The following is a 14,598-nucleotide window of genomic DNA, read 5'->3' on the forward strand; positions in this document are numbered from 1 at the left end:
CCAGTAGGAAATATTATGAGGCCTGATATGTAATTAATCAACAATGGAAAAGGAAAGTTCTCATAAATTTGGGACCAGCTAATTAGTAAGGTGAATTTACAGAAACCATGGCATTGTCGACCAAATCTGACTTACACTTCACTGAATGTAATGTTATGGGGCTTTAAAATATGCCTCTGAATGATAGAACCAGCTCCATAATAGTTGCAACTAATATCACGAAAAAGAAGTGTACAACATTTCCCTTATAAACAAGAAAAGATTCATTCTTCAATCTTTAAATGTCTCTCGGATGAAGTGCCTGATTCTTGCTGCTTAGCTTGTAACATCAGTTCTTCGATACGTTTCTTTTCTTCCTTCAAACCCCTTTCCTCAAGTTCTTTGACGAGATTATCATACATGGTATCCGTAGGGAGGAACCCTCGAAGCACTGCTAGCTCAAAAACAGCACAAGCGCGCTCAGGATTCCTATTCCTACAAAGACCGCGAACCAGAAGAGCATATGTTCCAAGATCCATGCTCACGTCATTTTTGAACATGTGATTCAATAGAAAGGATAGCACCTTCATTCTTCTCATTCTGCAGCACATTTTAAATAATGGCGCGTAAGTACAAATGTCAGGCTTGCATTGACTCTCCTCCATTTTCTGGAGAAATTTTAAAGCATCCTCCTCGTTAGAGTTCTTTACAGCAATTGTAATCATGGTGTTATATGTGAACGTATCAGGTGAAACTCCTTGCTTTGGCATATCTTCAAATATATCATAACAATCCTTCAGTCTCCCAGTTGCTCCTAACAAGTGGATCAAGCTGCTGTAAAATGAATTATCAGGAACACAACCATTTTGTTTCATCTTCTCATATACATCCAAGGCTTTGTCCACTTCCTTTGCGTGCCCTAGTGCTTTCATGTTTATGGTATACGTCACCACAGTTGGTGAGCACCCCTTCATTTGCATCTCTTTGAAAATAGCATCAACTTTGCGAAAGACTTTTTCACGACAATAGGCTTCAATGAAGCAAGTATATGTAACCATATCAGGACTAAAACCACGCTCCTCCATATCTTTAACAGTTTCATTTGCTTTGTCAATGTTTCTAGCTTTGCACCAACCATGCACTAAGATATTATATGTTTGGACCGTTGGAGCTATATGATCCTTCAAATCTAGGTAAACTTTATGAGCATGCTCCACACTTCCTCCCTTCACCAATGCATCGATTAATGCATTCATACCATTTGTATCCTTATGAACGCCAAATTTCTGCATTCTTGTAAATGCCTCTATTGCATCCTCATATTTACCAGCCTTGGCAAGCCTTCTCATGATTTTAATCATAGTATTCAATGAAACATACCCTTGCAAGTGACTCATTTCGTCCATCAATTCCCTCGTAAGATCAAACTTCTTTGATTTTCCCAAGTTGTCAACCATTAGATTATACAAATCAGAGGAAAGTATGACACCCTTTTGCACTTTTGCCCATTTAAAGAACCCGTAAGAAGGTATCCACTCACAACTGAACCTCTTCAAAATTTGCTCAACTAAACACTCTGAAACATCAAATGTGCAGTTATTCAACGCATCTACAACAGCATCGGGTGATTTGAAATGAAACCTCAATAATTTGCTGATCTTATCAACATCGCTGTCTGCAATATCGCTTGCCAAACCTCTCACATCAACTTCACTTGCACGAAGCTTCTCATTTTTTACCCATTCTGAGAACGAGGGAAGTAAGAAATCATCATCTCCAAAGTCAACCACTGTTTCCTCTTTCTTTACAATTTTAACCCAAACTGGAAGATCTGGTGACTCGGTCATCTTTGGCTGCTGATCAGTATTAACTGTCTCTGTCACAGTACAATATCTATTGCACAACATATCATCAGAAACATAGTAAACAGAACTTCTCCACACATTCAGACGCCTTCGAGCTCTCAAACACCAGAAGTAGGGGAAATGCTTCAAGTTTGATATCATTTCAACTTACCTGGCAATGATAAAGGAAGTATCAGCACTGAAGCATCTTTAAGATACCCAATGCAAGCTCATTTGGCTTTGCACATAAAGAAACCTAATAGTATCACATAAAACTCTGAGCCTTTTTGTAGCCGTTGGTTACTAATTTTGTTCCACAAAAAGTTATACAGCAGAAATCTATATACTACTTATTTTTCTGGGATTGACCCAATGTGAAATAACAATACACGATGTCATGAATTAACAATACCCTTAAGACATCTTGTTTTAGCTTTACTTAATAGATACTCCTGCAAAAGTTCCCCTATAATGAAAATAAAAACCATAATAGTAGTAATATTTAGTTGGAAGATTTTTATTTTAATTAAAATTTGTACACGTATAATAATTAGTAAAATTATCGTCTAAACAATTCCTATATCATTATTATTCGCGGCATAACAATCCCTGCATTTAGAACTAACCAGTCAACCAAACAACCCTAAGTGCGCCCAAATAGCTAATTCAATTTTATGCCCTACCAAGTATAATTCAATAGAGCAACCCAGCAAAACAAGTTCAAGTTTAGCTTTTAATCACCAAAACAGAGAACAATAATAGTAATATCAAGACTCTAACTTTCAGCATACCCAGTTCACTGATTTCAGTACAGAATGCTTCCACTAAAGATATAGGCACAAACACAGTCCATTTTCACTAATATTCGTAATCTACCATTTGATTAAAATCGGAGAAAAAATAAATAGACAGAAACAAGTGAAAGTATGTGAGAAACATACAATTTGATTTACAACTGAGGAGTTCGCTGCAGAAAGAGAGAAGAAGTTGGCGGCTTCACTGACAATTTCAGGCGGAAAACGGGTTTGGATTTGGGTATTTGTTGTTCATACTGGGCCGTCAGAAGAGCTATGGGCTTGGGCCAATGTCAAGATTTTAGCGGGAAAAATTTCACAAATAGCCACTGTTCTTGGAGTTTTAACAGTTAAAGATCATAGGAGTACTAAAATTTATGAATATCCCGGTTAATATATATCATAACAATGGTTATTTTTCAATTAGAAAAATAAAAAATAACTAGTCAGTGCTAGGATCTAACCGTTTAAGTTTAGACCTATTTGTAAAAGTTTAGCAAAAATAATTTTGCGGCCAATATTTAGCGGTTGGAGATATAATTAAGTAAATAAAAGTGTTTAAACTATTAGATGAGATGATTACACACTTCAACATGATATTAGAGCAGGTAGAAATCTTGGCTCTTGGGTTCGGGTCTAACCGCCACTCTGTATCAAAAGAACTTTTACAAAAGAATTTTCACGTGCTTGGCTCATAAAAAAAAGTTTATATACGAAGGGGTGCGTTATTGATGAGATGGTTACACATTAGATTACAACAAATCTCGCAATACTTTTGTAAAAATTGCACGGGGCGCCCTATTTGGTCACCCTCATTTAACTTATACCCATTTTTTTAAACTTTTAACTTGTACCCACTTTTTAAATAACTTCAGCCCTCTTTCTCCTCCTCCTCTCCTCCTTCGTTTTCTTCTTCTTCTTCTTCCATTGGACTCACAGTTTCCCCAGAGTGGTACAAGCCAATTCAGCTGCAGCCTGTTCTCAAGAAATGTTGATTGTGAATATGGGTACTGATGAATTTTTGTACAAGGCCCAGTCAAGAATAGGTCGAGGAGAATGGTCGGAAAAACAGCATGAATTTGGTATCCAAAAGAACCAAGACAAGGAACTACGTTACTGTAATCAGTGGCGGAGGTAGGATCTCCACGAAGGGGGTTCAAAAAAAAAATTGTATTTAGTGGAAATTGAACTCATGACCTTATGTAGATTTTGAACCCCCTTGACCACTAAACTACACTTTTGGATTGTGTTAGAGAGGGTTCAAAACTTAATATATAGAGGTAAAAAACAGATTTTGCCTTATATATACAGTGTATTTTTTCGGCGAAGGGGGTTCGGGTGAACCCCCTTGCGCCCCCCTAAATCCGCCCCTGACTGTAATCATACGGTACAAAAGTAACAGAACAATTGAATAGGACTGTGGGATCTTCGACATTTTTGAAATTAGATTGTGATAAATTAAGTTTTGATAGCTCGGCTATTATGCACTCGTTAGGATCATAAAGGTGAATTTGTTGTGAGATATAATCAATTTCTTCAACAATTAAGTGAACAGAAAAGGAAAGTTCGGGGATGGTGTCCTTTTGATTGTTACGCTGTAGTTCAAAACCAGGATAGCTGAAGTTCTAAACAGTTGGCCTCTTGAAGTAAGAACTGAAGTTCGCCAGTTATAAAACAAAATCTTCAGCTTTAGAGCTGAAGTTAGCCAGTTACAAAAATAAAAACTTCAAGTTCGCCAGTTACAAAACAAAAACTTCGCCAGTTATAAAAACAAAAACTTCAGATCTGAAGTTTGCCAGTTACAAAACAAAAACTTCGCCGGTTACAAAAACAAAAACTTCAGCAATGCAAATAGAGAACAAAAACTTCAGGCCCGTCTACTAGAATGCTAAAGTTTTGCGTGATTGCCTTTGCTACTTCAGTCCCGTATGCTCAAGTTATGCGAAAAAGCGGGTAAACTTGCAATTTTTTTGCAAAGCGATCACAAGTTAAAACGTTACACGAAAAGCGGGTATAGATTTGCAAATGCCCCAATACTTTTTTGCTTCAAATAGGCATGTATCCAAATTAGTCCATTTGTACTCCAATTATATGATATCTTTGACCACACTATAGTAAAAAACCAAGTGTAGAATCTGACCAAATCGCCCTGGTCTGCCACCTTGCTCCGCTCCGGCGAATCCATTGCCGATCATTATTCCGGCGAAATTGAGTTGTAGGTTCTCTTATTCCCCCACAAAATCCTCTTTCCCTTTTTCTTATGTATAATACCAGTTCTTTTGCGAGTTGCTATGTGTCTGCTCAAGTTGCATGAAGACAAAATTAAAATTTTCGATTTCTCCATTTCTTTCCCATGCTAAAAAGCTCCAATTTTGTGATCATTGTTTTTTATTCAGTTCCCTTTGAGTATTCCCCTTGTAATTCTCTCGACATTACTTTTAAGAAGAAAAATAAAGGAAAGTTGACAAAGAAAAAAATTCTAAGAGAAAAACGAAAAATTCCAAAAATTAAAATGAAAGCTTTACATGGCATTGGTAGTTTTTACTAACGGCAAGGGCTAAATATACCCTTCTACTTTCAAATATTGTTTACGTATACCCTTCGTTATACTATTGGGCTATCCATACCCCTACCGTCATACTTTGGAAGAAAAATACCCCTATTGTCATACTTTGAAACAAAAATACCCCTATTTTGGTTGGAGTGTCACGTGCCAACACCATATTAAAACGATCCATTTCTTTTTTTTACCCGATCCGTTTTTAAAAAAACCCACAACCCGACCCCTATTTTCATTTTTTTCGAGTTTTTTTTTTTTAAAAATTTCAGTTTTTAAAAACCGAAAATATTTTGTTAAAAACAATTTTTTTTTTCTGTTTTTACAAATTTGTTTTTCCAGTTTTTACAAAACAAAATTCTTTTAAAAAACTGAAAAAATGAAAAAAAAATATTTTTCAAAAACGAAATATTTTGTTGAAAATAATGTTTTCAGTTTTTAAAAAACAAATTTTTTTTGTTAAAAGCGAAAATATATTTTTTTTTCTGTTTTTACAAAAAAAATTTAGTTTGTACAAATTTGTTTTTTCAGTTTTTACAAAAAGAAAAATCTTTAAAAAAAATGAAAAAAATGAAAAACAAACATTTTTCAAAACAAATTTGTATAAACTGATTTCTTTTTGTAAGAATATATATATTTTTTTTTTGTTTTTTAACAAAATATTTTCGTTTTTTCAAAAACTGAAAACATTATTTTCAACAAAATATTTTCGTTTTTGATTTTTTTTTTCATTTTTTTAAAAGAATTTTGTTTTGTAAAAACTGTAAAAACAAATTTGTAAAAACAGAATTTTTTTTTTGTTTTTAACAAAATATTTTCGTTTTCTAAAAAACTGAAATTTTAAATAAATAAAAAAACTGGAAAAAAATGAAAATAGGGGCCGGGTTGTGGATTTTTTAAAAAACGGATCGGGTAAAAAAAGAAATGGGTCGTTTTAATCTGGTGTTGCCACGTGGCACTCTATCCAAAATAGGGGTATTTTTGTTTCAAAGTATGATAATAGGGGTATTTTTGTTCTAAAGTATGACGGTAGGGGTATGGATAGCCCAATAGTATAACGAAGGGTATATGTAAACAATATTTGAAAGTAGAGGGGTATATTTAGCCCTTTGCCGTTTTACTAATTGGGATGGAAGTAATTCATGAATTATCTATCTCTAATCAATGTATGGGTTGTCCTTCATTTGTCTTGACATACACTAAAAGAGTGGGTTTTTAATACTTAGTACTCTTGCGTGAGATGAAATTAAGGGGAAAAATATGGCCAGTTAGGATTCATATAACCGACCTTAACTTGTTTGGTATTGAGGTATAGTTATTGTTGTGTTATACATAGTACTCTTAGTTTTATCTTGTATTTTGCAATGCATTAATGTTTTTTCTTTTTCTTCGTGAATACAATAGATTAAAGGTTATATGCATATAAAAGGGAAGTCTTGGTGGTGCTTGAACTTTGTTGAATCTGCTATTTCGCGTGAACTTAACTGTTGGCTATTGAAACTTGCAGCTTTCGGCTGTGAAATTCAAAGATAGTTGTCATTCAAAGCTGTATGAATTACCGACCAATTTCTGATTCACTGATTGATAAGTTTTTGCTAATGGAATCAAGTGGAACCAGTTCTGAATTCTTCGCACTCCCCCCTATTACCAACTAAGTTTATCTTGTGACCTTTGTATTGTCAACTAGTTTGATTCAGTACAGCTGAGAGTTTCCATTTGCAGGATTGTTAAATGTTTTTGTTTTCTCTAAATGTACACATTTTCAGCCATGAAGATGGCTATGCCATTTGGTGAACAAGTAGATGTCTCATCTGATGAATCATCTTCGTCTGATGGGGATGACCATAAAGCAGAAAGCGAGCAGATGAGCAACAACATTGCTGTCAACCAAGTTGTTGAAGAACTTGTTTCTGAAGGTACTAAAACTATTTGTGATCATTTAGACATGGTTAAGTGTGAAAGCGAGCATATGAGCGACAATCTCAATATTGGTCAAGATGTTGAAGAACTTGTTTCTGAAGGTATTTGTCATCATTCATACATGGTCAGGTGTACTTCCATTTAGAAGTTCTCTTTTCATCTTTTTTTCTTTTTGATAGATATTAGTTTTTGTTCTTCCATCTATTCAAGCGGTTATATGGTATTCCTCAGCAGTGATTGATTTTAGTCGCTGTTACACGGAAAATTTTATTTTCTTCTCTTGATTAAGCTGGGAAGTTTTGTAGGTTGAAATTATTCTGTTTTTGGCTAAGTTTTTAGGATATGTTAGCCCTTTGGCACAGTGCTTCATGTTAGTTTGATTTGAGGAGAGTCAAGTTCATCTCCTTGTTTAAATATAGCAACTCCTGTTCCAATATGAGGACTAGGACAGTCAAGGACAAAACTAGGAATTTGAGTTAGCGGGGGGCAAAATTTACTCGCGTCAAGCTTGCGAATCTATGCACATACTGTAATGCATTGCTTACATCTACCGGCCAGTTTAAATATAAGTAAAGAAACGAAGCGAAATATATAGAAGGGAGCTGTAAAATTCAACTGAGTCATGGTATTCTGAATTGTCTTTCCGTAATGTAGAATCTTCACATGACACTGTTGACATGAAGCTTTATGCACATTTAGATAAATCATCCAATAGTATTTGTAACTGTCCACTATCTGTTTTGTAAATTCTAAGTGGCTCAAAAGTAATATGTTGAAAAGCATGATTTATGAAACCTTGGTATTTGCCAGCCAAAGGTCATACTGACTTTTTTTTCAAAAACATGTGAAGTTAAAACCTTTAGGCAAGAACAGTGTCAAGCATAAAATGCCAATAACCAAATCGCTAGATAATCCTTTAGAGATAAATCATTTCAGCGAACTTGATTTATTTTGTCTCTTTTGTTACTCTTCAGCTTGGAACCAAGACTGATTCAGGTTTCTTGAGGGTACTGTACCATTTCGGATCTGAGTTTCAATCACACTCTATGTTTTTTTAATCAAGTTCAATCACACTCTGTTTTTTTTTTAATCAAGTTCAGTCACACTCTATGTTCCAGTAAAGCAATGAGAAATGTAACTGCCAACAAAGACGTAATTTCTGCTGCTACTTGAAAATATAAACAGATTAGCCATAATATTATTCTGAGATATGGATTTTAGCTATATTTAGGGAAGCAAGCATTTTCGATCTAATAAGTCATCTAAAGTTCATCATGCATACCCTTGGGAACTAAAGCAAATAAGCAAAAATGCATATTTCTACTGAAAACGATGCTTTCCTTTAAAAAAAAGCATTTTCCAAAGGCCGAGAGGCGAAAGGTCATTCTCCTTGTGGTATGGAAAGTGTTAATGAATTACCTTGTAATTATTTCCCCCGGAATCTTCCAAAATAGGACATGCAGAAAATGTGATCTAGTTTTTGTCTCTCCTGTCACATTATACTCAGTTACTCACCACTTGGTCGCTCTCCCCCTATATTTCTCCAACCTATTTTTCCAGAACACCACTGCTACTAAACGAGAAGCCCGCTGTTCGGTGTATGCAAAGAACAAATTCAGAAGAAGACCTGAGCTTCTCTGGATCCTCCGGCTTTTTTTCCCTCTTCTCATTCTTCTTTTAATGGCAGATCAGGAATCGGGTATTGATTCTTTTCTACCATTCTTTCCGTTTCCTGCTTGCTTTGACTTTTCTGTTTTTCTGATTTTGGATTTGTGTGGGCTTAAAATTGTAGAGCATTAACATTATTATGGGGATGCATGACATGGAAAGCTTTGCTGCTCTTTTAAACTAGTTTTGGTAAATTTTGAAAATGGAAACATGTGAAAGAAACTTTGAACAAAATTCTTCTTTTAAAACAGAAACAGAAAATGCTATGAAGTCACTCAAGATTTTTTTTTCTTCCCTTTTCTGCTTTTTCTCGTCCAATAAATGGATCACTAAACATTAATGCTATTGGGCTGAAGGAGTATTAACAATTATACTTCATTAAGTGAGTGCTGCCTTGTATTTATCTTGATGAAATCAATTCATCTGGCTATCTACTTACCTATTAAAAGAAATATCTGGCTATCTCGTGCAAGGGAGTTTTGTTTATATCTTTTTTCCTTCAGTTCCTTGTTTTGATGGTTGAGTGGAGAAAAATGTGATCTAGACCTGATGAGATGGTTCAGCCTATCCTTTTGTCTGGGAGCCAGAATTTGAAATTTTGATCTACTGGTCGTTCTAGCCATAGGTTACCAGGCTGATTCACTCTTTATCAGGAAGAATTTTACATTGACCAGGAATGAGAGGATAGGAAGAGAAACTGATAAAAAATAGAGCATAGGAAGAGAAAGTCAGACAAGAATTAGCATATAAAAGAAAGATTTGTTCTGCCCTTTGCTTTTCCCACCAGTGGAAGGTTTCCTGCATTAGTCAATGCATGCAGAATAAATCGGTCCCTAAGAAGCCCCTGAAAGATTGCCCTCCAATGGGTGCCCGAAAGTGAAGAAGAGCGTAGCACTATCAAAAGAGCCAGATGTTCCTGGAAAAGCTCATACATGGATCTCGTTTCTGTTACTTGTTAGTCAATCAATCAACTACACCTTAATTCCATATTGTTGGGGTCAATAATATGAATTTCTGTTCTGCTCTTTTTCTTTTTCTTTTGTCTCTCTCTTTTTGAGCTCATTTCATTTCAATACTAAGTAAATTTGTCTTTTTAGAGAAACTAGGGGTTCTCTAAGTCTAGAACTTCTCCATATCTCACACTTATACTGATGCTCACTCAGCTCTCTAACTAGACTGAAAAGATCTCGTCAAGCACCATACTTAGCATTAATAACCCAAAAAGACCATTTATATGGATCGTCTGCTTCTATTTTGTTATATTCTTGTTAAGTCCGACTGATCAAAAAAATGTTCTTTGTTAAGTTCGCATTGATTCTGTGACATTGGAGATTTGGAGGTTTTTTGAGACATCTTCCATAAAACAGAGGATCATAGAATAGTTTCTTTACAAAGTGAATATGCAGGTTGAGAATCTGTTTATTGATGGTACTGATACTGCAATGAGATCTTTTCCTTTGTCAGGAAATCCATTTTAGATTTTTTATTCAACTAGTTTCCAGTCAATTGAAAGGTGCATGGTTTAACTATCATATAGGTCCCTGACCATTATTCGATGAGTTACATCTATATAACTGGTCTAACTGTTAGACTCTAACAGGCTGTGGTGTGCAATGCAGATGCATTTCTCAGAAGAGCGAGAATGTATCAAGAGTACATGCAGCTGGTTCCTATCCCCACACAGACTCACTCCTCTATTCCTTGCACCTCTTGGGCAGGGTTGGCTGCATCAATTAAGAAGTTATATGGGCAACCACTGCATTACCTGACCAACCTCTGCATAAAGCAACGGGATCAAATGAGGATTGGGGCCGATGACGAAGTTGATCCATTGGAGATGCTCATCCATCCGACCAAAGCCGAATCAAGCATCTGGCTTATGGAAGAAGTTCACAGGCGTACTTCGTCTCCTCATTACCTTGCCAAACTCTGGCTTGCTGATCCCATGTATCATGTTTATATTGATCCAATTTTCCCAAAGTTGCAGAATCCATCCAAATAGATTCTTTCTGCAATACCAATCCATCTGATGGACTTTGTCTATAATCCTGAATTTCTAGTTAGAAAAACAAAATCGTTATCCCCATCACCCAGCCCAAGACAAATTTTATATTTTAAAAAGTGTTTGTCAGATGGCTGCTTTTAAGTTTATCTCATGTTTTCATATTGATGTAGTACTTTTTATCCACAGTAGCTGTCATGATAATGTTTTTGAGAGATGAAAATATGCATCAAATTTGCAAATTTTTCTTCACCTACCGCGATAATGGACTTGAGAAATACCAGATAAAGAGATCAGAGATGTCTTAAGCTGTTATAACAAAAGTATCGTTCTCTCTCTCTCTCTCTCTCTCTGGCTTTTTGAGAGATGGTGCGAGTTCACCCTGTTATGGAACACGGCATGTATATATGTGGAATAACTTATCTACATTCTTGGAGAAGTACAAAGAATTTCCATTTTTTTTTTGGGAGAGAACCTCTTGGTTATTGGACGCAGGTTTTGCCAACGGATCAAAGCTAAATTTGCTTTATAATTATTTATTAGGCCAAATAAATGGAATTTATAATCAAAGCATTTGGTGAAGTTACACAATTAAATTTGAGAAAGTACGAATACTATGTACTCCTATCATACAATCATATACAACAATGCAGCTACCAATAATCACCACAAGAGCACAACCCTCTCTGGAAAAAATGGAAACGGTTGTTATCTCTGACAATAATATGCCGTTCATATACTCTTGACACCAGTTTTGCAAATGAGTGGCAATCAGAGCACATTCGAAGGTTTTTCACGATCCGAATGGGATATCCCTGAGATGTCGAGATGAGTCCAAATGCCATGGCTATTTTCTCACTATGTCGATAAAGCAAGAATTCTTTCTCTTGCTCATCAACATCCATCATAACATTTGTTAGATCAGGGACATGACCTGCCTCTCTAACCCTGCACTTCATTTCTTCTAGCATTAGACAAATACTAGTCTGCTCCGGGTGAGATTCATCACCTGAAGTAAACTCGTGAACAGTTCCATTCACCTCGATTGAGCTTGAACCGGGGTTCTTCTTTATCCCTCTTTCCTTCATAGACATCCTTACCTTGGCAACATCGGTCCACTTCCCTCCCGAAGCATAAATATTTGACAGAAGCACATGGATTCCAGCTTTATCTGGGGATGATTCAGAGATCATATCAGCTGCATAAGTTGCCATCTCGTCGTTTTTATGCATTTTACAAGCAGCTAGAAAAGCCCCCCAAACTGCATCATTTGGCTTCATTGGCATATTTTTTATAATATCAATAGCTTCTTTCAATAAACCAGCCCGACCAAGCATATCAACAATGCACCCATAATGCACTATCTGTGGTGAGATTCCACGGATCTCTTTCATAGTCCTGAAGATTTTCATTCCCTCTCCTACTAAACCCCCATGGCTACATGCTGTTAGTACAGCCACAAACACAACTTGGTCAGGTTCTACCCCTTCCCGGAGCATCTCATAGAATAGTTTGACTGCCCGCTTACCATTTCCTTCCATAGCCATAGCCCCTATCGCTGCAGTCCAGGCAGAGACATCCCTCTCCTTCATTTTATTGAACACTTTGATTGCATTTGCAGGATCGCCACACCTAGCAAACATGTCAATAAGCGCAGTACTTAGCTGCATATTTAGATGAATTTCGTATTTCTCAATGTAATTATATATCCACTTAGCAATATCATTAGCACCTAAGTATCCACACGCAGATGCAACACTGACCATTGTCACCCTATCTGCTTTAATCCCCTCATTCTGCATAACACGAAATAAATGAATTGCATCTTCAAACATACTCTGTTGTACCAAACCACCAATGATGGTGTTCCATGACACAATATCACTCTCCGGCATCTCATCAAAGGTTCTGCAAGCTGCCTCCACATCACCATTTCTCAGAAAGCCTGCCATTAGTGAATTCCATGATACCACTGTCTTGTTTGACATCCGATCAAAAACTCTGCAAGCCCATTCTTGACACCCACACTTCATGTACATATCGATGATGGCATTACCAATGGAATCCCAATTCTCTAACCCGTTCCTCAAAATATAAGCGTGACACTGCTTTCCTAAGAAAACATCAGCCATCTCTGTCGAGGCTGATATAGCAGACAACAAAGTTACTCTATCCGGACGAGGTCCTCCACAAGAAAGCATTTCACCCAAGACATCAAGTGCTTCTGTCACCATCCCATGGCGTACATAGTTTGATAAAATCGTGTTATAAAGTACCAAATTACGATCAACACATTCCTCAAAAAGCCTTTTCGCCTTAACCACGGATCCACATTTCATATACATATCTACAAGAGCATTTACCATAACAGTATTGACCTTTAATCCAGCCTTTCCAATATAACCACACACTCTTTCCGCCAATCCCAAACCCCCCAACTCCCCACAAGCCGAAATCACACAAACCATCGTCACAGAATTCGGCATAATACCCTCCTCCTCTACCATCTCAAAAAACAAACGAACCGCCTCTTCAGCCTTCTCCCTCCTCGAGTACCCGCAAATCAAACAAGTCCAAGACACCAAATTTCTGTCAGGCATTTTATCGAACACCTTCCTCGCTTTATCAACCTCCCCACATTCACTATACAAATGTATCAGAGAATTCAACACAAACACATCATCACCAAAGCCCCATTTTAAAGCCAAACCCTGAATTCCACTTCCCTCAAAAAACCTCCCATCCTTGGCACAAGCACTCAAAACCAAAGGAAAAGTGTAACCATCAGGCGCCACATTTTCAAGAACCATTCTTGCATAAATCAACACAGCATCAGAAAACAAACCAGCTAAAGAATACCCTTTTATTAAAGAATTAAACTTGTAAGTATTATTTAAACCTTCTTCACTATAACAGAAATAGTCAAAAGCTGTTTGTGCATATTTTAAGCTATCGTATGAGCCTATTTCGGAGCATTTAGCAATGAGTTTACCAAGAAAACCAGGATCTTGATTGAACCCTTGTTTAGTGAAACGGGCATGCAGCTGTTTGATTTCGTTAAGGTTTTTGCATGATTTGATTAGGTCGGTTGTTGTACTTCGATTTGATTGAGGTTGTTGGGGAGTGGAGAGAAGAGGAGATAGAGATAGATTTACGGTTGCTGTCATTGTTGTTTGAGGTGTTACTTCCAGTTTTCAACTACACCCAGCTGACTCCATGCTTGAATCTGATGAGAAACTACAACTTCACCATTTTCCCAAAGTCACAGATGCAGCGCGGAATATTTTACCTGAAAGCATAATCGTACGGTTTCTTATTCTAGTTCTATCTTAACAATATTTTTTAAACTTATTGTCTTAAGTATTTAATACTTATTCTATTTTAATTTATGTGATACTTTTTATTTTTTGAGGTTCAAACTTCTTAATTTTGATCGTGTACATAAATATTTTTACTTTTTTAAAATTAAAATTTACAAATTTAAAAACTACTTAAAAATACGTCAAGTCACAAAAATTAATAATTTAAAATATTTAAAAGGTATATGCAAAAATTTTAGTCAAAGAATAATTCTTTTACAACAACAACAAATCTAGTATAATCCCATAAGTAGGGTCTAAGGAGGTTTGTATGTATGTGGACCATACCCCTATCTTATAAAGATAGAGATGCTGTTTCCGATAGACCCTCGGCTCAAGGAATAGTGAAGATAAAATAACCAAGCAACAAACAATAATAACAATAATGTAATATACTAACGGACGCGAATGACACATCATGTAATAATAAAGAACCATGAATAAGAAAATGCAAAAAATATTCTTAGTACTACTT

The 14,598-nt window shown here is 36.1% G+C and overlaps 3 protein-coding genes across 7 annotated transcripts; 1 reads left to right on the plus strand and 2 right to left on the minus strand.

The window, feature by feature from the left end:
• Positions 1 to 33: 33 nt before the first annotated feature.
• On the minus strand, positions 34 to 2,833 carry LOC104248025 (pentatricopeptide repeat-containing protein At3g22670, mitochondrial). 2 transcript variants are annotated; one of them, XM_009804200.2, is made up of 2 exons: positions 2,765 to 2,833; positions 34 to 1,995 (listed from the first exon to the last, which is right to left on the minus strand). In XM_009804200.2, the coding sequence occupies exon 2, from the start codon at positions 1,983 to 1,985 to the stop codon at positions 264 to 266; it is 1,722 nt and encodes a 573-aa protein (XP_009802502.1). In that variant the 5' UTR covers positions 1,986 to 1,995; positions 2,765 to 2,833; the 3' UTR covers positions 34 to 263. The 2 variants fall into 2 exon arrangements, with proteins under 2 accessions (XP_009802502.1, XP_009802503.1); XM_009804201.2 differs by lacking the exon at positions 2,765 to 2,833 and adding an exon at positions 2,615 to 2,701.
• Positions 2,834 to 4,702: 1,869 nt separating this feature from the next.
• LOC104248026 (protein RDM1-like) lies at positions 4,703 to 10,913 on the plus strand. Of its 4 annotated transcripts, none has more exons than XM_070159501.1 (4): positions 4,703 to 4,832; positions 6,682 to 6,791; positions 6,941 to 7,195; positions 10,382 to 10,913. In XM_070159501.1, exons 2-4 carry the CDS (start codon positions 6,725 to 6,727, stop codon positions 10,762 to 10,764), a joined length of 705 nt encoding a protein of 234 aa, XP_070015602.1. In that variant the 5' UTR covers positions 4,703 to 4,832; positions 6,682 to 6,724; the 3' UTR covers positions 10,765 to 10,913. The 4 variants fall into 4 exon arrangements, with proteins under 4 accessions (XP_070015602.1, XP_070015610.1, XP_070015607.1 ...); XM_070159509.1 differs by having other exon boundaries at positions 6,941 to 7,090; XM_070159506.1 differs by having other exon boundaries at positions 6,682 to 6,722.
• Positions 10,914 to 11,312: 399 nt separating this feature from the next.
• On the minus strand, positions 11,313 to 14,071 carry LOC104248028 (pentatricopeptide repeat-containing protein At3g22690). The gene has a single exon (XM_009804207.2). The coding sequence runs from the start codon at positions 13,929 to 13,931 to the stop codon at positions 11,418 to 11,420; it is 2,514 nt and encodes an 837-aa protein (XP_009802509.1). The 5' UTR covers positions 13,932 to 14,071; the 3' UTR covers positions 11,313 to 11,417.
• Between the last annotated feature and the right edge of the window lie 527 nt (positions 14,072 to 14,598).

The sequence above is a fragment of the Nicotiana sylvestris genome, chromosome 1, assembly GCF_000393655.2.
Source record: "Nicotiana sylvestris chromosome 1, ASM39365v2, whole genome shotgun sequence".
Taxonomy (NCBI): Eukaryota; Viridiplantae; Streptophyta; class Magnoliopsida; order Solanales; family Solanaceae; genus Nicotiana; species Nicotiana sylvestris.

Bases quoted from the DNA above. Each gene is read 5' to 3' on its own strand.
- LOC104248025 (XM_009804200.2), bottom strand. From the start codon at position 1,985: ATGATATCAAACTTGAAGCATTTCCCCTACTTCTGGTGTTTGAGAGCT.
- LOC104248026 (XM_070159501.1), top strand. From the start codon at position 6,725: ATGAATTACCGACCAATTTCTGATTCACTGATTGATAAGTTTTTGCTA. The intron at 6,792-6,940 runs GTTCTGAATTCT...ACACATTTTCAG, and splicing joins AATGGAATCAAGTGGAACCA to CCATGAAGATGGCTATGCCA. The intron at 7,196-10,381 runs GTATTTGTCATC...TGTGCAATGCAG, and splicing joins TGAAGAACTTGTTTCTGAAG to ATGCATTTCTCAGAAGAGCG.
- LOC104248028 (XM_009804207.2), bottom strand. From the start codon at position 13,931: ATGACAGCAACCGTAAATCTATCTCTATCTCCTCTTCTCTCCACTCCC.